This window comes from Brienomyrus brachyistius, unplaced genomic scaffold, assembly GCF_023856365.1.
Source record: "Brienomyrus brachyistius isolate T26 unplaced genomic scaffold, BBRACH_0.4 scaffold27, whole genome shotgun sequence".
Taxonomy (NCBI): domain Eukaryota; kingdom Metazoa; phylum Chordata; class Actinopteri; order Osteoglossiformes; family Mormyridae; genus Brienomyrus; species Brienomyrus brachyistius.
In genome coordinates, this window is record NW_026042306.1 from 2861545 (window position 1) to 2887402 (window position 25858).

Here is a 25858-nt window from a genome sequence, read left to right on the forward strand (position 1 = left end):
AGAAGGACCAGAAGAGCAAGCATGTCATCAAAGGCTATTTGCTCTATTGAAATCACCATATGCCCTCAAATTCACCAGCGGATCACAACGATGTCCCTGCCAGTGATTGGTCCTCAAATCTCGCTCTGGCTACATGGTTGATTGCTTAAGTTCCACAAGATCCTGCTAACTCCTGCTCTTGGCCCAGAATAAAGAGGTATACTGTACTAATGAATGGGCACAATAAAACTGGACTGCCTACCACAGTAGCAGCTGTCCCATAATGCCCTTGTTTGGCACAAATATCACAGGACTTAAGCAGATGTACGTGGTCCCAAAGGATTAACCGTCCATCCGAGTGATGCATGGTTCAACCTTCTGGAAGCTGCTAGCACTCAAGATTCATGGGTTAAAAGATTAGAAACATAACACATTTTTCAGGTCAAATTTTTTAACCAAAGGGGCAGTTCACTGCCATTCAAATTTTCAGTGGGCCAGACTGTGGATGATGACAACGAGAGAAGTTCCAGTTTCACATGTTACTAACTGTTACTTGTAATGCAGTGTCAATAATTTACACATTTAATATTTTAAATCAAATACGAGACATAAAGCATTATTTAAAATAAAGATTTTTTTAATTATACGCTGTCCTATCCTAGTGCTATTGGAACGCCAGTAGTCCCCCTGCAAGCAAGATCTGGCAATTGGGGGGCGCTGGCAGTAAAATCAGATGGGGAGGGGTTGTGGTCATAGACTTCACGCCAGGTAATTTTATCACCTCTGAACAATGAAGCAACAGATTTCTGGAACATTACATGTCATTTGTGGGTGTGTGAATGTGCGGAGGACTCCCTGAACGGAGAGGAGAGGCAGGATGCTGCATAACACATATGCATTAACATGATTATGTAGCGGCTGAAGTTTGTTATTTTTTTATATGTTTCTGTGGATACTAGCCACATTCGTTTGCTGCATTTTTTATTATGTACCTATGCATGTTATTTCGAAGGCAGTGGGACAGACTATATACACTACCGATGCTGGTAATAGGGTCATGTAAATCAATGGCACAGGCTGGATCTGGCCCGTGGGTCATTGCTTAAGGAATCTTGATTTACAGGAATCAAATCATAGAAGAGATTCTCTATGTGGTAGCAGACCACGTACACACAATGGGGGCTCCAACAGTGTCTCTCTTCCCCTATGACTGTTGGATATCGTCCCTCTGGCATTAATTGCTGCCAACATTATTACTCACTGAGGTAGCCGTAAAAACCCTTTGCTAGACTGGTGAAAGATAACACCAGTATTAAATACCAGAGGTCCACGCCAAGAGCAAATGCCGCCGTCATGCATGACAGCTACCAAACTCCATGGATCATAAAATCAGTGTTTGTGACCTTGTGCACCGCTTGGGAATTTAAAGAAATTGTCGTTCCAACATTTTCTGTTGGAAAACACGTTCAGTCGGTGTAGACTGCATAGTGTGCCGCGGGGGGGACGTCCAGTCTGGGCTTGTGCTGAGCTGCTGCTCTATGGGGTGTCACCTTGCAGCTCATACAAGCCTGGGGGGAAGTCAAGGCCGTGGCTAGGATCGCCTTTCAGACCCCCGAAGGGGATGCGGAAGGGATCAGCTGAGCCAAGAGGTAATCATGTACTTGGGGGTCACAGAGGGCAGCAAATATACACATTGCACCCCCCCCCCCACAAAGACACGGATCCTTTCTGTGTTGAGCACGGGTCACCATGCTCGTACATACAATTAACAATCAAATCAAATCTTGATCTATTGATGCTTTTTTTCTGCAAAACAGTAACTGCAACCCAATCAGTGTGTAAAACAGCCTCTGTTTTATCTTTACAGTGTACAGCAGTGCTTCCAAATCCAGTCTTCGAAATCCCACAAACTGTCCACGTTTTGCTAGATCTGGGAGGGAGCAAAAACCTGGCCTGTCTGTGGGCCCCCGAGGACTGGGTCGGGAAACATTGGTGTAGAATAACTGCTGAAAGCCTCTAGTGTTCCAAAAAATGCATCGACAATAACCCATTTCTCATACAGATCTTGTGGCTCCTCTTGCCCTCTGCTTGAGGAGAAGTTAAAAGCATCAAAGAGCAGCTATGAACCACTGAACTGAAACACGACAGCAATTTTAGACTGGGAGCATTTAGGAAGCCTGAGAACTGGTACCTGAAGGCTAACCAGACTAATCATCTTCATATAAAAACAGCATGCTTGCAACAGAACACAGCTCTTTGTACAGGGAAATGATAAAATTAGTTTGTTACATTTGACATACATGTTATTTTTAGTGCAGTCCTCATATTACATTAGGTACTTTCCCACCAGAGAAACTTTGCTAACACTTTATTTGAAGATGTCATCTGCAATGCGTTATAGATCCGTTTGTGACATATAATAAAGGTTGGTATAAGTTGCTGAAAATGTCTGCTGTTCCTATTCTCATCTCATCTCATTCAGAGCGAAAAATGTTGAGTTTTCAGGCCACACACAGAACCCTCAGGGAGAAAGTGCTTTCAACTGGGCTGGTCTAGAGCTTTCTATAGTTGGTTAATTACCGTGACATAGCCTGTCAAAGAGAGCTATATACAAGAATGTGTTGCAGGTGTATATATATATATATATATATATATATATATATATATATATATATATATATATATATATATATATATCCCTCAAGGGATAGTGTAAAAGCTAAATGACTCAGTATTCAGTGTGTTAAGCTAAGTTAGCAAGGTGCGCTAACTATTAGGGGTTTAGTGGTATACAAAGTCAAAGTATTCACCGGTATCTCCATGCATTTCAACCAATGAAATGATGGTGATGCAGCCAGGTCAGTTTGGTCATGCTTTTAGCCCTGCTAGTAAGGAGGGCCACATCAGCACGGGTATGGCTCGGGTACGGTTTATATACTTTCCAATGGAAAACCACCAGTTCGAAGTACAACTTGGTTCTTGGAGTGTAAAAGTGCCTTTGGTCTTATCAGTTACTCTGTCTCTAGTGTTTGTGTGATTTATTGGGAAATGAAAATGTTCCCAAACCACAGATTGTGACTTTTACAGTGCCAGCATTAGCTGCAACCAGCTCACAGCCACGATTAGCATGATGATGAACGTCTACTTGATAATTTAGGTTCTGCCTGTCAATAAATTTATTCCATTATGCATACCGAACAAACAATCATGTACCTAAAAAAGCTACATGATATACGTGCACCGTTATAGCCTTACTAACAGGGCGGTCAACTGTCACACATCTGGCATGACACTCACGTTTTCAGGTTCTCACACTCAGGCAAGAAATCTTATGGCAATTATATATTAATATATTATAAACCTAAAATTAGCTACATCAAAAATATTGAGGCAGACCCTACAGACTATTTCTAATGTAATAAAACTCTTACACAAATTAAAATTTGCGTGCAGACTTGTCTCAAACTGAAAATCTCACTGCAGCCTGCTGACCAATGTTGACAACCCTGTACTGAGTAAGCTATGTCTAATCATTTTTCACTGAGGGTGAGAACTAGAGTACATTCAACCATTTTCTGTAGCTGGTTGTCCTATTCAGGGTCACAGGGTGTCCAGAGCCTATGGGCACAAGGCAGGAAACAACCCAGGAAAGGGTACCAACCCATTGTAGGGCACACTCACACACCATTCACTCACACACCTATGAGCAACTTCACAACTCCAATTAACCTCAACATGTTTTTTGACTGTGAGGGAAACCAGAGTACTTGAAGGAAACCTCGCGATGACGCAAGAAGAACATGCAAACTCCTCACACATAGCACCAATGGCAAAGACTCAAACCCTGGTCCCAGTGGTATGAAGTAACAATGCCAACCGCTGCACCGCCGCTAGAACTGTAATGCGTCTGAAATTAAAGTAATTAATGTTTGCACTATAAATCCATAAATTTAATATAGGCCTAATTCCAAGCTGTGCCACAGGCTACCTTTTGTGAATTAAAATGCCAATGCTCTTCCACTGAAGCAAGACAAAAACAGAGTAGTTAAAATTTCCACTTATTTACTTACAACTACATTTAACTGGAATTTGGTCTTTTTTTATTTTTATGAGATGGCATTTTGATGGGGCAAATGAAGCTTGATTAAATATTGGGGGGGGGGGGGTACATGTCCCACCTATAACACCCAATTCTTATGCTCCTGCCTGTTATGTTGTTTTTTTTTTTGCTATATTACTGCTTAAATATTCCCCAGGCCCAGACTCCAGACCCCAATGCATAAGCAAACTAAACTATGTCAGCCTGGGTTGGCTGTGTCCATCCTCATTCAACTTCCATCTTACTTGGCACAATGATGGAAGTAATATTTATCCCCCAAAGCACCTTTTCCAGGGCTAAAGGGCAGTACACATCACTGAGGGACATGTGAAACAACTGAACTGCACTAAAGATGGGTGGGGCACTGATCTACCCTTGTATGTCAACAACTGCCCTACAAAGATCTGCCCTGCATCCATTCATCTGTTTATCTTTCTCTGTTCCATAGGAAGACTTTGATACTGGATTAGAAAGAGGTCTGCAGCATTAAAAAGATCCATTGAGGAATATGCTCCAGTTCAGAGCTCAGGTTCAGGGATCACGCCGTAAGGGGGCAATGCAGATATTGCAGCCTAATGTAGGCAAAAACACACTTACCATATCTCACCCAGGCATGCAGTTTTACAAGGAATTCCACAGGGAGGACAGTAAGCTCTCCATCACACCATCAAGGTGGCCAACAAGTCCATTCATCCGTCTTACAACCAATTACCCAGTACAGGGGTCAAGGGGGGACCTGACGCTTATCACATCAAACACGAGTACCAGAGGAACAGAAAACCCCCAGTGCTGGCAGGGAGACAACAATTCCACCCACTGAGCTGCTTGAAACTTAAAAATTTCTTAATATCTAAATATTTATAATTTTTTTTATGATTTCTGGACTGAAAAGAATGTGGGTGATGCTTGTAAGCTTGTCACATATCTGTTGCTTGGACATGAAAGTTCAGCAGGAAACCCGATTCCCTCTGGATCAGCAGCCCCTTCCTCTGCTCCCACAGTGTAATGCAAAATGCTTCAGAGCCTGGCTTCTCAGCGTATCATTACAAATGAGATAAACCTGCTCCTTGTTCTCTTTCAGAAGAATGGCTCCCTCCCTGTTCCCACTGGGGGCTCGTTATTCTGAAGTCTGGCCTTCTGCCCCCACCTAAAACCCTCCCAACTGAGAGGCTGTGAAAAAGCCCTCGTGTATAATTGCAGTGGCACTGTATCCCCCCCCCTTCCCAAACCACATAGCTTTTATGGTACTCAACCTCTGAGAAAACAGGAACGTTCACTGTTGTCAGTGTCCTGTTGGAGGAACTCAAAGAGTCCATCAGCAGAAAAATCCTGCATGTGAAAAAATCTTCTAAAGGAAAAAATATTCTTCTGAATGAATCTGTAATTTAAACAGAACAGAAATATTTCCAGTATTTAATCTTAAAACAAGTGGTTCTGGCAGGTAAATGTCTGGTTTCAGTCACAGTCAATCCATCTTTTATAGAAAGAGTCCTTCCATAACAAAGCCTTGAAAGAGGACATGGAAGCCAGCTAACATGGTGTTATGACCTGCGCATACGATCCTCGTGTGTGCCACGCCCCCTGATCAACCACGTGTGCTCCCCTGATTGTGCCCAGCTGTTTTCCATCAGTCTGATGTGTTCTGTGTATTTAGTTCGCGTTTGAGTCCGTTTCCGCGGAGATCTGTCATTGATGTTTGGTTGTCGCTGCCCTGTGGTTTCCCTGTCTGCCCGAAATAAACCTCGTTTTCCTGTACTCACGGCTCCCTTCCCCTGCTTCCCCGTTGAAATCGCAACACCCGGGATGGGGTACGATGGTACAATCATTGCGATGCTGTGCTCAGAATAACCCAATAACAAACATACTTATATGGTCTTATATCTGAAAATTCATTAGCACAAAGACTCTAAGTCTAAATGATACCAAAGATACCGAAGGCAGATCACAGATTCTAATCTGCTATAGAAACAGAAATACATTAATGGCACATAGTGGTACAGAAGATCCATCCTTCTTCATATAATTTATGTTGATCAGGGTCATGGGGGCCTGGAGCCTATCCCAGGCAGCATAGGCACAAGGCTGGGGTATACAGTGGGTGAGATGCCAGCCCATCACAGACATATAGAAGATGGAAGGGCAAAAATGCAATACCTTCAATACCTTCTTATCAAAGTATAACTGATTCCTACAAAGGGCTTGATTGCTGTGAAGCTCGAATATTTATATTTCCATTGTTGTTTAAAACAAAAATATTGTTCTTTTATGTCCATCCAAGACAATCCAACTCATCTCCCTGCAATACACCACCACTTAAAATACCTATTTCATCAGCATAAAGAAACCAATTATCAAACAGTTAATGAGGAAATGATTTTGAATATCTCTTGATGTGGTTTGGCTGGAATTGCAGCAAATGTCTTCACAATGTGATAAAAAAACCTGTTATTTTAACACTGTGATGACTTTTTTTCAGGAAACTCAACTTTATAAAAATCTGTGGCTGCAATCAAAAAACTGAAAAATGCCAAAGGTCTTGTATTTTGTTTGCTTACTTCTGGTTATGGTTAGGGCTGGGTAGGGGTCACGGTTGTCATAGTTAGGATTAAAGTTATGCCCATAGAAATGAATGGAGAGTCCCCATAAAGATATACAGTAGATACCTAATGTTTGTGTGTGTATGTATGTGTGTGCGACCTGATTTCTGAGCCAGCCAAACTAAACCCAGTAGAGATGGTTTGGAACGAGATAGACCAGAGAGTGAAAGACAAAATCCAATAAGTGCTCGGCATGTGTGTGGATGGCAGAAAGGCTCCTGTGTGAAGCTGGCTGGGTCAGTGCCAGCTTGTCATTAAGCCAAAGGGTGACTGGTCTGAAGTATCGGTATAACTTCATATTCATTTTATGTAATAGCTTTGATATATTCACTATAATACTAAAATGCAGAAAAGAGTAAAAATAAAAAGACTCCATTTGTTGAGTAGGTGCGTTCAAACCACCATCCTCAGAGTCGCGAGGCATATATATTTAATATTGTTCACCTTCAATTTTACCAAAAGTAAAAGGCCTTTACCACCTACTGTTTTTGAGGAACATACAGAACTATCACATCATCCTTATCCCACAAGTCATCTCTCTTGTGGCCATCAAGCCCAGGAGGAGTCATTCTTTGTGGGCAGTTCCCCTCCATTTATCCTTAAAATATTTGTTTTGTTTAACTTTAAAACTACTACCCACTGCAGGTTTTTTTTTTTTTTTTTTTTTGCGGTGGGGTATAATGTAGCCACAGCGAAAATGGGATCAGCGACAGACAATCAGCAGATTCATGTCCATGGGGACCTGCTGTCCTCATACATTCATCACATTTCAAGGAGCATGACCCACAACATCAAATTATCTTTTCTAAGAGAAACACGGAGTTCAGGGGGGGGAACCTAATGCCAGGACCCCCCCCCCCCCAGCTGCAGCTGTGACCTGTCTGACCTGTTTCCTAAGTGCTTTTCACACAGTTCCACCCAGAGGTGGCCTTTCCGCTCTCTGATGGTACATTACTCCAGGAGAGACAGACATCAGGCACACTAATGCATAGTGAAAGTCAATCTGTCACAGGAAGCTCCTCAGGGTCCATCTGGAGCTCTACAAACATGTCAGTGCTCTCCTGACTATGGATCTCTCGTCTTCCGTTCACGCAAGGAAAAAAAATCACGGCAGAAATAGAGGGAAGCAAGTTAACACCCCCTTTCTTCCAGGGTCCCCCCATGGAAAATGACACAGGCAGCACAGTGTCCTCACCACTAACAGTAAGGGCAAGGGAAATGTGAGAAATGTGTGCACACAAATCTTAAAAAAATTAAGGGAAAAACAAAATAAAGGCAGAACAGTCAGAGATAGTAGCCTTTTTTAGAACTGTATGGTCAAATGATTTATTAACTGACTAGACTTTCCTGTTTGGCTGATGGTTCCATGACAAATTGTTTAAAGCTTCATCCCTTTAAATAGTGGGATATTTAACCGCATGAATTCAGATTAATAATGGCTCTCAAGGGTATTATCACAACCTTGAACAAGCAGCCTTTAAATCCTTTTCCCTCACCATAGTACTTTAGTCACTGTAGCTAAGTGGAAACCTTTTCACCTATGCCCACCCATTTACCATGTGAGTAGTTTCTAAATCCTCCACTTACAAACATCTCCTTCCTTAGTTAGCAGGACGGCTCATGGGAAATGTGGTCAAATCAGGAAGGTTCATGGGAAATGTGGTTAGATCCGAGTAAGCTGGAGCTCAATCAGTCATGCCAGCACTCACAATTGGTGTAGATCAGGAACTACAGGGGACGGTAAAAACCAAACAGAAACAAAGGATAAAGAATGGGGTCAACAACATCAACCAGAAGTTAAGTTTAAGCCTTACCCAAGTAAGTGTCTATATTAGGGCTAGACGATGTATGACATTGATATACATAAGATTCGATGTTTTGCTAAAATATTTTTACTTTATCATAGGAAACAAAACTTAGCAAGCTTTGCAATTTTAATGATTGTTCTTCTTCAGTCGTCTAGTAGGCCTACACATGTAATTCTGCATGCACACTCCAAGTCAGTCATAATCACTCATAGACAGTGTCATGTCTTTGTGAGAAATTTTACAAAAATGAGTGAGGAGGAAAAAAGCGAACAAGAACTGGCTGCAAAAAGACATTCACATTCCACTCTATGGAAATATTTTGGATTGGACACAGTATTGAGCAAAACCAAGTGATTTGTCTTATTGGTAGATAAATTCTGTTTAGCTATAGCATATTTCGGGTACATTTTCAACTCTGTTTTTTGCTTTATCGACTTTTGAAAATTCTGCAGGCATATGTGTATTTAGTCGTTTTGCTCTGTGTAGTTACCCAATTATGTTCATTGTGTCATACCAATGTTTCTATTGCTGTGGCAACCATTTACATCAACAGTACCATCATAACACCTGTTCTAGTTGGCGTGGCTGAGCTGAGCTGTCCATAGACAACAGATGCTGTTGACGATATTTAGTTTTATACCAATTTATATGTTTGTACCAATGAACAAATGGAACAATCATACCCTAAGTATGACACATTTAAAAATGGAAATGAATTAAATGATATTTACCCTGGAGATACAATGTGAGGAAATTGGATGTGACTCAACAGGTGAGAAATAAAAACATTTGAGTCACTTCAGTCAGTACAAAACACCAAGCACTGTGATAATAAGGTGTAACCAGGAAACAGCTTCCATGTGGGAAGCTACCCTTGAGTGATGACATCACAGGCATGGTGAGTTCTGGCACGTTCTTTGTCTAAGATAAGAAGTGGCACCCTGGCGCATGCCAAGACAGCCTACTAAAAGAGCAAATCAAACTAGCAGCTGTTGCCTGGCAAAACTACTTAAGCTGCGCTAAATTACTCACTATAACTTTATCAAACCTAATCCCTAAAAGTGAGCAGAACCATAAACATAAACTTACCCTACAATAACTTTTTATTGCTTGGTTTTGGCTACAAGTACAGCACTTTAACTTGATTTTACTGGGGTAGAGCACTCTAGCTCCATTTTAGCTAAGAGTGTAGCACTTTAGCAAAACTTTGGCTAAAAGTGTAGCACTTTCATTTAGTTTTGGCAGAGTATAGTATTTTAACCTGATTTTGGCTAAGAATGCTGCAGTTTAACTTGGTTTTAGTCAAGAGTTTAGCTCCGTATCTTCAATGTGGCTAAGAGTATAGCATTTCAGTATAGCTTTGACCAAGAATGCAGCACTTTAACCGAATTTTGGCTCAGAGTGTAGCACTCTAGCTTGATTGTCCAGCAAATGTGCATTTCCAGACATTTCTTTCTGAAGCTTTTTAGCAAACATTTTGAAAGCAAAAATTCAGGCATTCTCTTTGGCTTGGAATTTGGTGAAAATGCCATACCTCACTATAACCTACATGCTGTTAGAATGACAACAATGTATTCCCCATCACCCACTCCCCCCTAATACTCCCCAACCCTCTAGCCCCCCACACTCTCCCCACCTCTCCAAAAAAATCTGTATTAACAGCCCATGTTTGTGTGACTTGTTTCAGGCTCACCATATGTACATCTGTGACCCCTTTCATGTGCCACCACTACACAATACGGCTTCAAATTTCAAGCAATATAAGAAAATAAGAAATTTACAAATGAGAGGAGGTCATTCAGCCCATTAACCTCATTTGGGGAGAACTCAACTAATAGCTCAGCTGTTAAAATCTTATCTAGCTCAGATTTAAAGGTTTTAGCATGCACTACACTAACAGGAAGACTATTCCGTACTCTAACTACATACTGAAAATGAAAACATATATTGATCTTCATCCCATATAACGTTTTTGAGAAATTGTAAAAGGATTCCTCAAATACGTTTTGAGTTACAATGTTCAAAAACTCAAGTATAATTTGTAGTTTCTTTTCCTTTTGCTATTACTTAATGATATTGCTTCAGGTGTAATATGTCTCACAATGAAATCACACTGACTATTACCTGCATAACGTTACTTTTAGAGTTACTATAATCAAGATCAAGTGTCAAACGCAGCCCTGCAATCCTTCCTTTGCTGCCACTTAAAGCTGCCATTTCTTTCAATTTTGGAGTGATTCATTTCAAAATTAAACCAGGTATAGATGTAATACTTTTGCAAAGTGATAATAAGATCCATAAAATACTTTCTGCGTTATCACATTAAGAAGGTCAAGAAGCTTAATTGACGTATTTAATAGACACGCTGTAGGGATGAAGATCTGGAACTGATCAAATTCTACAGCACATACTACAAAAGCTGTATGCACACTATACCTGATTGTCTCACCATTTATTTGTTTACATATTATATTATTTTCCATTTTATACTATTTATTGTCTTTTGTATTTCTGTTTTGATTGTATGTTTAATTGTCTACCTCATAAATTATTCATGGTTTTATGCTAGGTGAATAAAAATATTCCGATCTTCTTTTGTACACTGGCAGTCTCTGCCTTAAACATTTCAGGGTTTCACACTTAAGTTCACAAGTCCACTGCCCTCACCAGATAGAAAAATAGCCCTGTGCTGCCCTGGTAATGCCCACAGAGACACAGCTGTGATCACAATCTCAAGTTTCATTTTTCCAAGTCCAGGATGGTCAACCCTACATTCCCAGAGATGCAAACTGTATGATTTTTGAGCAGCCTCATTTGTTAATTCCTTTAGTCAAATATTATTTAGATAGATAGTCAATTATTCCTATGTTTCAGCTGTGAAACAGGAACCTATAAAAATCAACCTGGTGCACTTCTGCAATAATCAACGACAAGAATCAGAAAGCCAAGTTTCCCGTCACAGCTGTGATTCATGCATCAAGCATAAATCTTTTGTCCCTCTGTAAAGAAAAACAGGCTCCTGATTTTTGTTTTCTCACCACGAGATGAATAAAGCTGCTTTGATTCAGTAGCAACGCCATCAGACAAAGTGACCTTTAACAATCTGCTCTGTTTCTGAAAATAGGCTGTTTACTAATTAGTGTCAAAAAGACTCCTGGGAAAACCATGATGGATTGCATTTGGAGAACTGAGGGATTTATTGGACAACTGAAAGAGAAGGGACCTTTGGTTAATATAAAGGAAAGTGGGTCTTTTTTTTAAAGAATAGATTAATGATGCAGCTATTCGAAATGCTGGTCCATTATTAGCTCTCCCCAGAAATGCTCATATACATGCTAAATGGTAAAGACTCTAAATAGCCTTTCAATATGCATCTGTGTGTAGGGGCCACATGTTAGGACCAGGAGCTGAACAGAGCTGTTCATTCCCATTCAGAGCAGAAAGCCCAGTCATCTGGTTATGAAGTCATAATTTGAACACATCCCAGATGTATCCTACTGCAATAGGGCCAAAAAACATACATATTATCAATTACCAAAGCAAAACACACAGAGAGATGGTGTGCGACTCTGCGAAGTAGGACTCTTTGCCAGTGATCAGAAGGTCCCCAAATGCCAAGGTCAGCAGAGTAATTTCACCCATGGGCCCCTGAGCGAGGCCCTTAAGCCCAGCTGCCCCAGGGACTGGCTGACCTGCTTTCTCAGCTGTATGTTACTTTGTAGAAAAGTAACTGCTAAATAAGTTAATTTAAGTTACAAATTGTAGAGTGCTTTAAACTAAGTCAGATAAGGTCCCAGTTAAATTTGGTTTTAAAAGTTTGGGGTGTTGGGACAGTGTAAATGACCACCAAGACACATTGTGATCTAATAACTCAATTAAGCCACCTCAGTAAACGACCTTGATACTGCTGTAGCAGAAATGGTAAATTTCTTACTGTGTATAATTTCTTCAAGGGAAGAATGTGTGGCACTGTTTTGACAGGTGTGCTTTGAAGAACCTCGCTGTCTAAATGAACACCTGTTTTGGGGGCCCACTAATAGCATAGACAGCTATGAGTTACAGCTTAGGGGTTAACAAATGTCACAGACAGAGAACAGCCGAAAAAAAAAAACAAAACAAAACAAAAAAAAACAATCCCCCTATAAACCTCCTGAAGATTTATTGTAGAGTGACACAACTAAAGTTGTCTGCATAACGGGTGCCAAGGTTTGTCACCCTGCAATCAGACAAAAGCCGGTGCTTACCCAACACAAGTCCCGACTGAAAACTGGACTCCTGCGAGAAAGTAACCATCTTGGACGAAAAGTTAAATTCCGAATCTTAGCAGATTCCCCGTGAAGGAATGCCGTGAAGATACTTTAAAATCAAAAGTAATTTGATTATCAAAATTTCAAGCACTCCACAGCGATTAAAACCAAAACAAAATTGTGCATAACAAACTTTTGGTCTTCAGGAAAGTAAATATTTTCCTTTCGCTATTCTAATTAACGAGTGTACATCATAGGACCTATTACATATGCATCGCAATTTAAGGCACGTCAATAAATGTCAATATGACAACGGAAAATGCCAGAGCCGATATCCTTAATGACCAATGACTGCGACCAATTACTTAAGCAGTCCACTTTTCTTTGTATTCGCGCATAAAAAATAATTTATTTAATGTTTTTTAAATCAACCCTGCAACGCACAAGTTAAGAGATCGAACTTCGCCTAAACGAAGACAGAAAAAGTATGATTTTTCATTCAAAAAGACATAGTAATTTTTTACAAGATGGACATTATTATTTTAAATATTTTTGAACTAATAAATCGACTGTTTTGAATGATGACTGTTTTGAATTAACCTATATTACATACGATTAACTCAGTTTAAACACTGCACCCACAAGTTTTTAAAGCTACATGAATGGAAAGTACTATTCTCTTTAAGGACAAATAAACAGTAACACAAGTCTTGCTCTTTAAATTGCCGATCAAAGCAAACAGTTCAATCTGCTGCACGATTGATATAAAATGGCACTTTTAGAAACTTGTATTGAATCCCAGCCCCGCAATGTCACCGACACATAAACTTCAAAATACAGAACAGCTCTTTGTAATACATGGAAAATTGGGGAGTTCAGTTATATAAAAGCACTTTTATCCTACCTTTCATCCATTCGACCACACACTTCGGCGACCACTTCGTTATGGGATCCATCGTTTGCAGGATTTATTTCAGATCCAGATACACGTTACACCAGAAACTTCATATGTGTGGAGACATATCTGTAACTTTCACTGTTAGTTCCATACTGAAAAATATAATGTGCAAAACTGTTTTAGTGAGGACAATTTCAGCTGTGGTTTACTGCCATACCCTCACGAGCAGTCGGTGTCTTCGCGCATACAATGTCAGTGCTAAATAGGTAGGCGGAGAAATCCGTAGTAGGATCGTCTTACACTTTCCACTTACGTAGCTTAATTTTTAGCTAAAACTGTTTCAAAGAGTACCGTGTTCGTATCTCTCTCTTTATTATTTTTTATCTATTTATGTATTTATTTATTTATTTATTTGTTTGTTTATTTATTTATTCATTTATTTATTTGTGTTACATAATTCAAGCTGACAACGTTGTTAATAATGATAAGACGTTTATGGGTCGTAACAGCAACAAGTAAGATACACGGCTGGTTTTAGCATGGAGGCAATGCAAATGACATTTCTTTTAAAATATTTGGTTATTTAAAAGTATTTGCCGTAATTTAATCGGTGGTTTAAATGTTATTAAATAATGTACGGGTAAACTGGCGACAGACAAAACGAGATTGTGTTATTTATTATGTTGTTAACATGTAACAATTGACTGCGAAATAGCAATATTGCATGTATTGCATTTATAGCATCATCACTTAGTGTGAACATATTTTCTGTAATTACAATTAAAGTTTGTAAAATTTCAAACGCTACAAGTGTTGTGTGCAACTATTTAGCGCGCTCTGCTGATGGGATGCGACATTGCAGACTTTAACAAACAGAAGCAATAACTTCTACGCTAGCAATAAATATATACAAATATACGTAATTGATAAAAAAAAGTGAGTACAAGTTAAACTTGTTTCAGTATATTCAATGTTTCAACACTTTGTAACATAAGACAATTCCCTAATCACAATAATTGTCAATAATTACAAAAAATACAGGCCTATGTTTAACTTTGGTCATGTTAGGCCTATGCTTTACATCCGTCCAATGACATGGTTGCCCATGAGACCACCAATAAAGTAATCTAGGTCCATTGCATAGTGTAGCTGGTGTTTGCAGTCATAAAGTACTTATATTAGCATCTATAGAATGTGGTTTATGTTGTTGACAGAATTCTAATAAGCTACTTCAGAAATACATTACTATAAAAAAAAGTCAATAACTAATTTAAAAAATAGTATCATAAAAAATGGGATGAAATAATATTAACTATTTATATCTTCTTAGAACTTTATAATGGTACAAAGTAAACTTCAATTCCAGTAGGCTACACGTCAATTGGCAAAACATATTTTGACATTTTCTTCCCACAAACACTTTTAAATAAGTGTTGCGAAACCTCATACTAGTGCTATACAAGACAAATCAGGGCATTATAAGAATGAAAGGACATGGTAATAAATAAGCAATAAATCATGGGAAAAACTGTAATTGCTTCAGGAGTTCATGTGTTTGTACATGGCTGTTGTAAAAGCAACACAAAGGGGAGACTCCCTGCAAAAGTACCAGAACCAGAGGTTTCATAAACAGCCTAAAACCTTGTATTATCTGTTGAATTCCCCTAAATGGCAATTGGAAGGACTTTAAAATGAGACCACATCACTTTTGTCCCTTACGAAACATCTTTCCCGAAGTCTGACATGAAGACCAAAATGGTATGTTTGGTCAGTCTAATTTTTCTTACCCAGCCGATAATAATAATCCTGTAAACTTATAGAACAAGCTCTTGCATTCCTGGGTATTTTGTTTACAGACACACCCAGGGTAAGCAAAAGTTTTTTGGTACTTTGTGATTCAGCTTAAAATGAACTTGTCCTGACTAGTTGGAAAAAATAGGCAAGCTAATTTTATTATCATATTGTTTTATTTTTCTTTGGCTGGATTCCCTGAATCTCACAGGTTCTAAGATTTATGAGTCTCGGCTCTGATATTAATACAACACATTGCGAAAATGATTACCAGATTGGTTTACATTGTATATTACACCGGCCTATAGTACATGTTTTCTTCTTAGGCTCAGAACAACTCGACCAACCACAGGCACTCTTCATCATCTGTTTTGTAAAGAGCGACTGTGAATGGATATTACAGGCTTGTAAAGGAAGGAAAATCTCAGACTGCTTTGTTAAAAGACAGAACATTAATACAAACCACATCTCAGAATTATTAAGATAAACAAAGTTGTCATGCCATCATGCACATTCCTTGTAAAAAGTCATGTCAAAAAAGTAAAAAAAAGTAAGAAATCCATATCAAATGGGTTATTGTCATCCCATCCATACGCATGAAATGATGTTTTTCCAGGATCACAGTGTGACATACAAACTGCAAGTGACAAGGAAAGGGTTTCTCAATGCTTCAACTGCAAAAATAGGGCAGTGTACAGATACACAAAAAATAAAACAACAAACTAATGGCTACTTCCAGTAGGATAACACGCTAGAGTGGATCTAGGAGTGTGTGTGGAATCTCCAGTGCTTCCCTTCTTGCTAGTATTACCTTTTGTTTGACCCAATGTGCTCTGCTTTAGTTTGACCTATTCCATTCTTGGAATAAACCCCCTTTTATTTATCCTCACACCAGCTCCCATTCTGCATCATGACAGAATGACCAGACTGGTTAAGCCCCAGTGAATCGCTGGAACGCTGCCTGCCGATCGGCACTACCTGCTTCAGGTTTATTTTGTGTTGCTGGCACAACCGGCAGTGCACCTCTCCTGAGAGGTTGGCCCGCCTCTATCAGTTGCATGGATGCACTGCTGCCCTCACCCCTGGCGTCCTAGTAGAGGAAGTGGTGGCGATTAGTGAAAGTCTCCAGGCTGTCCGGGATGAGGTGAGTGCACTAGATCTGGTGCAGGAGAAGCCTCTCACTGGCAAGGCTGCTGCGCCACCTGCTGGCTCCCTGACGCTGGCTGCCAATCTGTCCACTGGCCACCTAATGTTCTGGCCAGGGGACACTGCCGCTGTGCCCGGCCCAGGTCACACCTCTATCACTCCGCAAGCACCCATGCTCTGTTCTGTTCCCAGATTGTTCTGGCTCTGCCCTGCTCATCTTCCAAGGTCCTGGCTCCTGCCTGCTGCTTGCCTGTGGCTGCCGCCTTGTTGGGTCCTGCCCACTGCTCACCTTGGCCACCACTGCCTTGTTGGCTCCAGCCTGCTCACTTGTTGGTCTCTGGTCACAAGCCTGACCCTCCGCTGGTCTCCAGCACTGAGTATGACCCGGACACGTCCTGCCCAGGAGAAATTGCCACCCCTTTGCCTTATCCTGGGCAGATGCCCGCAGAACCTGTCCTGATCCCAGCTAAACTCCACCTACCTCCTGAGGTCCCCTGCCCATGTTCAGAGGTGACTTGAGCTCCACCCTACTCCAGGGGCGTCTGAAGTCCGCCTGCTTTCTGAGGTTCCCCGTCCATCTCCAGAGGTCCCGTCTGGTCTTGTGCCCTGTTTAGTCCCCCTGTGTCAGTCTGCCCATGTCTCTGTGGTTCTTTCCATGTCAGTCCAGTCCTGGTGCATATGGGAGTATGTGTATGATGTTTGCTTCAAGTGTCCCATGATTGATCCAGTGTTCATGCCTGTCTAGTGTATGACCCTGCTGTGTCCTAAACTGTTGGTGTCTGGCCTGTGTTCCATATTTGTATCTCTGTCCCTGACTGGTGGTCTGACTGGTCTATCCTGTTCTGTGTGTCTGCCCTGTTCACCTCGTTATCCCTAGCCCTGCATGTGCCAATTCTCGGCCCCAATAGTGTCCTGTCTAGTCTGCTAGTCCCTGTTGGGTGTTTTTGGCCCCTGGTCTGTTCCCCTGTCTGTAGTGTCCTCTTGTCTGTCTGCACCTGTATGTCATGGTATGGTGGTCCCAGGGTCCATAACCCTGTCAAGCATCTGGTCCTGTGTCCCTGGTTCTAGTCTGTCCACTGTTCCTTGTTGGTGTCTGTCTTGTCATGTTTTGGCCCTATTTCTGTTCTTGTGTTGGCTCCCTCACTGTCGCACCCTGCTGGTCCAGCATGCCTAGAGTGCACGTGTTTGGGGGAGGGGGGGGGTACTGTCACACCCTGATTCTACGCCCACCCCCTTGCTTTCTCTGGCTCTAATGAGTCAAATCTGTTATTTGTCTTACCTCTTGTTTCAGTTCTTGTGGCCAGTTAGTGTACGTCATACAGGTACTCCTACCACATGTGGTTCTCTTTGTTGTTGCTTAAAGAATGCCCTTTATTAACAGCAACAAAATAACATGGAATTAAATAATACATTTTTTAAGTTCTGGAAATGGACTCCAGTGTGATTGTCATCAGTACAGCATATATACAGTATGAGGGCTGGCATGGCGGCCTTGCACTTCTGGAGGCCAGGGTTCGCATCCCCTCCCGGGCCTGTGCGCCCTGTGTTTCCTGGGATTGGCTCCAGGCTCTCCAGCACCCTCTAGCTGTAAGATGAATGAGTGGGGGGATGGATATTTGAGAACACGTAGTTCAGTGTGGTTGTTCGTATATTTCAACCCAAAGTGGTTTATTGCAAGTTTTATAATACCTAAATTGAGTGGTGTGTGCAATGTATAAGTAAATAAGGATATCCGTGGACTTGCATTTGTCTCTGACCAATGGCCTGAGCTAGTCAATGTGTTACCCGGAAAACCTGAATAACTAAAAAAAGAAGAAGAGGTAACAATGGATGCTGATAAATCCTTTTCCACAAATGCAACAAGGAAGCGCCCTGAGAAGACTGATAAATGTTATTGTGTAAGTTCAGGACTAAATCAAACTGGGAAAAAATATAAGTGTAGAATTTGCACAAATATTTTGATTATAATTGAGGTTAGTTCTTGCCATTTTTTGTGCAAATATGATTAAACTAGTTTGTGAACTGAGTTCCGAAAATAGAAATTATGTTTTGACCTTACATTCATGCTTTTCATTTATTTCGCAGACACTTTCATCCAAAGTGATGTGCTTTTGAGAAGGCAGGGACGGCTAGTCTCTGAAGCAACTGGGCTTAAGAGCCTAGTGCAAGGGGGACCCAATGGAGAAATCACTCTGCTGACTCTGAGGTTTGAACCAGCAACCTTTTGATCACAGGCACAGCATATCTGACAACCATCCAACATGAAAAGTGCAAGTCAATTTGTAAACCAGCATCGCAGCTGATTATTTAAAATGAATGTCTGAGGTACAGAGCTTGAAAATGGACAATATAGACACTCAGGAATGACTGGGCTACTTCTGCATGTTCAGCTTAAAGTGCATGTGCGCTGTTAACTAGGAGATAACTCAGGGTTGACAGTGATCCACAGATGTAGTAATTAAAGGTGATTGCGCACAATTTTTGCTTTTTTATATCTTTCAGGGGTGGCTAACCACAGTCATTTGAGGCTTGTTCCTCTGAAGACTCTTTACTTTTTAACTTGTTTACTTAATTTGTTTCCTCTTGAAAGAACTTTTTGGCATTATAAGTGCATGTTTATTCTATAATATGTACTATACTTCTGTGTTTAAAGGTCACTTTCCCTTAGCAACTGGCAATATTTACTCATTGACTATGTCCTACTGTTTTGCTATACTATACAGTAGCTGATTGTTTTTGAGACATGCGTCTATACAGAGCACACCCAGGAAATTGTCAGGCACCTATTCAAGCTCCAGTACTCACAGAAAATAGAGCAGTATAACTGGTTGCACAGTATTTGATTTTTATTTGAACTTGAAAAACACGAGAACGCTGTTCGATTACCTGATCTTCCTTTCTTGATAACCATGCTAAAGTTCACTTTCTTTCAACTTAAAATAGTGCGTAGATAACCATCTATTGTTTTTTTGAAGAGTTTTCAACTACACCATAAGAGGTCGCAGATACACCAATGAATGGAAGCTGAACCATATAACGGGAGAAAAGTTATAGGTACTGGGCATGCGCAATTTGCTAACACACTGCCCGTTGTGATTTTGTTTTGGGGAATGTAGTGTAAGTGACTACAAGGTACAGTGAAATGCTCGAAGGAAAAACACTATTGAACGCCATTTCCCATAATGCTCCATTACCGCGCAATCGTTAGGGCCAATATAGCTGGAGGAATAATAAGATGCGCATGAACTAACTGCGAACTGAGTACGAGAACAAGAAAGTTTTGACGGAGTTAAATACTGGAAATGTTACTTAGAGTTCGCTTATTATTGTTAGTTCAAGCAAACTAAGGACGAGGCAGCTGTAGTAGCAACAGTTTATTTGTAAATGTACCATTTATTTTCACGTAAATTCAATTTTGTGCCATCTCCTCCAACAACGGATAAAGGTAATATACCGCTTTCAAGAATATCTTTTCTAGATTTTTAGCGGTTTATGTGTGCAGTTATTAAGCTTGACGTCTTTGGAATCTACAGTTTGAAAGAGCATAAGAATATTATTGCATAACATGTTGCGCCTGTGTGGAGTTACAGATCATTTCAGAAACGGAAAGTGGGAGTGTCGTGATGTTTACATTATAATTCCACATGTATACTTTATAAAAAATTAGAAAAAGTGAAATGTATGTATTGCATAAGCAATTGGTGATGTTTTGATTATTATTGTTATCATCATTATTACTCTTTTACTATTTTTAGTACTACTACAATAAACAGTTAACTTACTGCAAATAATGTATTATGTGGTTAATTCAAATTTATGTTTTGGGGAGGCTATCTTTGGTCATGTTTATGCTTAGCATTGTGATTAATTATTTGCGAATTTTCATAAATATTCACTCTGTTTTAATTATGTAAATGATATATGTGAGGAAATTTATATCCCTCTAGTGAATGTTACTAAATTATTTATGGTCGTATACGCGTATGTTTACTCATTAACTGCGAATAAATTGGACTTTGGCAATCAATCTGAAAATATATATATATTATTTTCAACAGTGGGGTTTTTGCTAGACCGAATGTTAGTGTTATTCTTTTATAAACAACATGGATTCCATAGAATGGAATCCACGTTTAATGTTTAATGGAATATGTATTTGGACTTTAGATACCTCTTACTTTGTAGTAACTCCCGTTTTCGTTAAACCAGGGTATTTTGTTACTATGTTTCCGGTGGCTCTAGGAAGAATACGGGCAATACCGAAGCAGCACAAAGAAGGTCCGTCCTCCACTAAAAGTTTAACCGAGTAAGCCTGCAAACATCCCCCAGCTTCCCCCAGGAGGGGCATAGTACATTGAACGCACAAGAACATATTATAGCCCAAATGAAGAAGATGCTGGTATCGCATTGACTCCCCTTCGCCCATATTCCATTCAAACTGTTTTATTTCAATATGAATACAATTTCAGACCGCAAAACGACATCTACGTTGGTGACAGAAACGACCGTCGTCACCAAATCAAAGAAAACGGCGTTTATTTATTGGCTCTATTAATCCTGTTATACATCCTACCCCCGCTGCTCGAGTAGAGTGGTCGAAAATGAAGCGACCAAACAGCTGTAGCTGAAACAACTTGTAGAACCAGGAATTTTCCTCTTTTTAACATCAAAACGGAAGAAAGCCAATGTCTACCTGTAACGACTCGCCTCCTCCGTCATTTCCAAGAGCGTTTTCCCTTGCTCAGCATCCAGCTGCTCCGTCAGCGCCTTCTCCGTCTGCCAGCCCACCGGCGCCGCTCTATCACCGCTTCTCTAACGGGATCATTAGTGCTCCGAGCCGCAGCAGCTACCGGAGCTCGTTCCGCGGGGTCTCTTTTCTGCTCCAGATCGGTCTCACCAGAGAAACTGTCACCCTCGAAGCTGGCGATGTGTCACTTTCCGCCGTAAAAGACCTCGTCTGCTCCATAGTGGATCAGAAGGTAATTATATTACTTTATGGCTTTACTTTTTTCATTGTTTTCTTTGCATGAACGCAGGAATAGCATCGAAATTCCGTGCAACTTTTGACCCATCACATTTTTCAGTGTATCAGTTTCCTTGCTAATTTAAGTTAACATATATAAATAGGCCTACAAATAAACTGACTACATATATATTAATATGGCCTAGTATGCATTATTAGTATACATTAATATACTAAATTTCCTCCCTTGCCGACATTATTATTATTTATAATAACAATAATAATTATTATTATTGTTGTTGTTGTTGTTGTTAGGGGTTCTTCATCTGTCTGTAATAATGCATTCACTTGCAGTTACATTATTATGTTCTGGGTTGACGATACACAGTTAACTTTGCGCCATTTAAAGAAAAGTTTGCCTTGTCGGAAAAACATGTTCCTTGCTTTTAAAACTGAAGTATGCTTTGCAGAAGTTATGCAGAAACGGTCGACTGTTGCGGTTTTGAAAATGTCACCGTTGTCGTCCGCCAGGAAGGTAACGCTTTGCGCCTTCACCCAAAGGTCGGAAACCTGGCGGCTTCCCCCGCGTGGGCTGTGTTGTAGACTCGCAGGTGTGTTTTACTGTCCTGCCAGATAAACATTGCTGTAATACTACTCCGGGTGACAATGCATCTGGCAGGACATACCACATACGGAGCAGTGTCACCCCTCAACTGCCCGGGGTTGTGGCTCTAGCTACATGCTGCAATTGCATTTCCATTTTAAGCATTTTTACTGTAAATCATGATAAAACGCGTGATAAGAAACGGATAATGAGTACACAGTCCACATTATGTGCTAATGTCCTCTAAATGGACAAAACATGTTCCATATTTAATTTGGATTGATTCACCCTCCCAATAAATAGACCATACTGAAATTATTAAGTGGTATTCCCCCCAATATCAAACTCTCTCCATTGGTTCCAGGTATTATGAATGGTAATCAAAATTAAATTATTATTTTAGCTGAATAGTAATTTTATTTCATTTTAGCTATCTAATTTTAACTATTTGATTAAAATTTAACCTATTTTAGCTATTTAACCTATTTTAGGTTGAGAAAAATCTAGCCACAACTCGACTGAAAACTCGGAACACGGCAAAACAAAACAGACCTGTTAGAACTTGTCCAGATTGAGACACGTTTCTGATGGGCTGAAACAAAGGCAAATGGACTTCCTGGGATGCTTATGCCTATAAATCGCTTGAAATTTTTTGTGCTTTATCAACAGTACATTTAGTGATAACAGTAATCGTGGCCCCGAAGAAAGCAACCTGTGAGCAGCAAACCAAAAAGTGTTGAGAGTTACTGTAGAATTGTACAACTTGAGACTTGAGGGTGGTGCATCTGTGGTTGCTCTAGCTTCGGAGTGTGGGATTGACATTTATTTCACATTTATTGTTTTTGTTTGTGTGCTTTTTCATGTCTGTATTAGTTATATATTGATTGTTAATGCTTTTTATCATTATGTAGATGGATAAGTTTAAATAGGCAATCATTTGTGGGGCTGGAACGGATTCAATTCATTTGCATTATTTTTTATGGAGGAATTAGACTTGGACCATGACCAAATCTTAACTGGACCAGCCTTCTGGAACGAATTAAGTTTGTGTTCCAAGGTACCACGGTACCACGAGCCATGCTGTATGCAGACTTAGTCCTACATCATCCTGACATAGACAAGGCAGCATAGAAGCATTAAAGCTCGATGAAGTTTATTCCATGGCAGCAGCAAAAGTTAAAATCTATACTGTTGTATTTGAAATTCCGGAGCCTATCCCAGAAGCAATGGGCACGAGGCAGGGAACAACCCAACATGGGGAGTCAGCCCATCGCAAATTATATTATATTAATTTATAAAAACATAAAAAGAAAAGAAAAATGGTAATAATCATAGTATCAAATCGAGATATTCATAGAATCACAATACTAACAGAATTGCAATACATATTGAATTGGCACCTTCGTATCATGATAATATTGTATCGGAAGGTCAGTGGTGATTCCCATCCCTATCCAAAATACCAATCTAACATTTGTTTTAGATGATTACTGGGTTGTTATGTGTCCTGCTCTCCTGTTGTGGTTCATCCATTTGTTATTTGAATTTCTAATTTATTACGCAGTAAATTGGTCCAATAGCTGTTGGAACTTGAGCTTTCTAAAAATATTTAAGGAAAACAAGTAGAATTTGAACAAAGTAACGTGTTTATGCTTGAAATTTATATCCATAGTGGGATGAATGTTTGAATTTTGACACTCGCGCATCATCATTGTCATATCAAAGGTAAAAAAGTCCTTAATTCCCTAAGATGAAGATTTCTGTCACCCCTGCGAGAGGCTGTATACACATCACAGGAGTGGGAAGGCCAAGGTTGCGTATTCATTAAGAATTGATAACAGTTCTGGTAAATGAGTCTCTGTGTCCTTTCTGACTGCTGAAACTAAATTCTGTTCTCCGTGAGTCATTTTCACAGCTGTAGGTGGCTTACTGTTAATTGCACATTAATGGGTGTGAATGGATGAAAGAGAACAAGTGTCTGTGTGAGTAATACTCATGACTGTACTGTAGCTCATTGTTGTCTGTATATATATATATGATACATACATATACATACACATGTATTATCTTTTAATTAATATGTGCTATTGACTCAGTGTGGACTCCTGGTTACTGTATAGCTGACATTCATCTGGAATGTTCTGTGTTCTCTAGTTCTTCAGGCCTCTCAGTGACTTGTTCATTCTTGTGATGATTGAGTCCATCTTGTTGCATATGTTCATTTAGTGTATGAAGCTCCTTCTCAAGTTGAAGGCTCCTCCTCAGATTGCTGCAGTTCATTCTGTAATTGAATATCGTTAAAGAGGCCGCATAGAAGGTAATGGCAGGGGACAATAATGGCCTATATCTTTCTCCATTTTCAGTTACTGCTTATTCACTCGAGGTCCTGGAAGTCTGAAGTGTTGGGCATAAGCTGGGGTACTTACACACAACTTACACTGCAAGAGGAATTTTCATAAAATTCAGTGAACGGTATATTTCTCTTTATTGAACCATGGAATTCTTTATAGTGGACTATTCCAAGCTTTTGATTTCCAGGTCTCAAGCTGGATGATGCCTGAAGCTCCAAATGAATCTCAACATTGCTCAGAATGATTTAACAACCTTGCTCTTTGTTTGAGAATCCCATACATCACAACAGTCCTATTGTCTGGTATTTTAAGATTTGAAACGCCCCTGGTGATACCTGTACACTACCTATTGACTGTGAGCTTCAGTGACACACTTTAAACATGTGTGAAGTAGGTTTGGGAGGCAACCAACATTACAGCATGTGCAGAATTATTAGGCAAGTGTGTATTTTTCTTGTATTTTCTCTTCTGACACATTGTTTCAGTCCAGATTAATCTCCAGTTAAGAATGAACTGTTTAAGAATAGAGCAAGCTCAGTATTTAGTCTGAGTATGCATGAGGAACACTCCGTGTGGGTCTGCTTCATGGAGAGTTTTCTGGGTTTGTTGTCTTCCCCATAACAACACTTATCCATGTAGTCCTGCAGACTTCCCAGGGTGTCTTCATCCAGGATGAATTGACTGTGATTTTCACACCGATCAGGGAATGTGTATTGCTAAGTTTTACTTATTTAAATTAGGCTTGACTAAGCTAATTAACCCAGCTATGTTGTTTACATTTAGAAGGATGCCACCATGTTGGGTTACGCACAGATCTCGTGATGGCTCACACTTACATTCCCTCCTATATAATAGAACTGTACAGTTGAGTGTTTTGTGGTTAACTGCCAAAGAACTCTACAAATTTGTAGAGAGAATATGACAAGTATTAACTGCCAGTGATATATGTCAAATTAAAGGGGAAACTTTTAGAAAATTTTCTGATATTGCTAAGGTCACAAATTCTGAAACGCAACCTCAGTTCCAAAAGGCACACAAGGTATAAAATCAAGAATGGGCACGGACACATCTCAAGGCTGATTTTACAAAGGTTTTGTGATCAAATGAGATGATGGAGCAGATGGATGATGATAACCCTGTTTTGCAGTAACCATCCAATATTAGAGATGGGTTTGGACACCTTCTACAAACACCAACAAGGTGGTGGAGGAGTGATAATGTGGGCTGCAATTATTAGTGATGAACAACTTGCAGATCAGTGTTTCCACTACCATTATATTAGGGGGGCGCCCCGCCCCCTCAACGGCATCTCCTGCCCCCCCTTGAAGGTCAAGTTAATTTTATTTAATTTTATTTTCTATATAGTGCCAGATCA

General features: G+C 40.1%; 2 protein-coding genes across 3 annotated transcripts in view; one reads left to right on the plus strand and one right to left on the minus strand.

Annotated features, from left to right (window-relative positions):
* cnksr3 (cnksr family member 3) overlaps positions 1-13878 on the minus strand; it is a 51927-nt gene extending 38049 nt beyond the window's left edge. Inside the window, exon 1 of the mRNA XM_048996695.1 lies at positions 13635-13878. Coding sequence (XP_048852652.1) covers positions 13635-13686 — 52 coding nt within the window. The 5' untranslated portion in view covers positions 13687-13878. The remainder of the gene's footprint in view (positions 1-13634) is intronic.
* A 5893-nt stretch (positions 13879-19771) lies between these two features.
* The window catches only part of LOC125720907 (serine/threonine-protein kinase D3-like), a 51436-nt gene continuing 45349 nt past the window's right edge, over positions 19772-25858 (plus strand). The window contains exons 1-2 of one of the 2 annotated variants that reach the window (XM_048996818.1): positions 19772-20010; positions 20775-21544. In XM_048996818.1, the coding sequence (XP_048852775.1) occupies positions 21251-21544 (294 nt within the window). In that variant the 5' untranslated portion in view covers positions 19772-20010; positions 20775-21250. The remainder of the gene's footprint in view (positions 20011-20774; positions 21545-25858) is intronic. The other variant, XM_048996817.1, reaches the window with a different exon arrangement.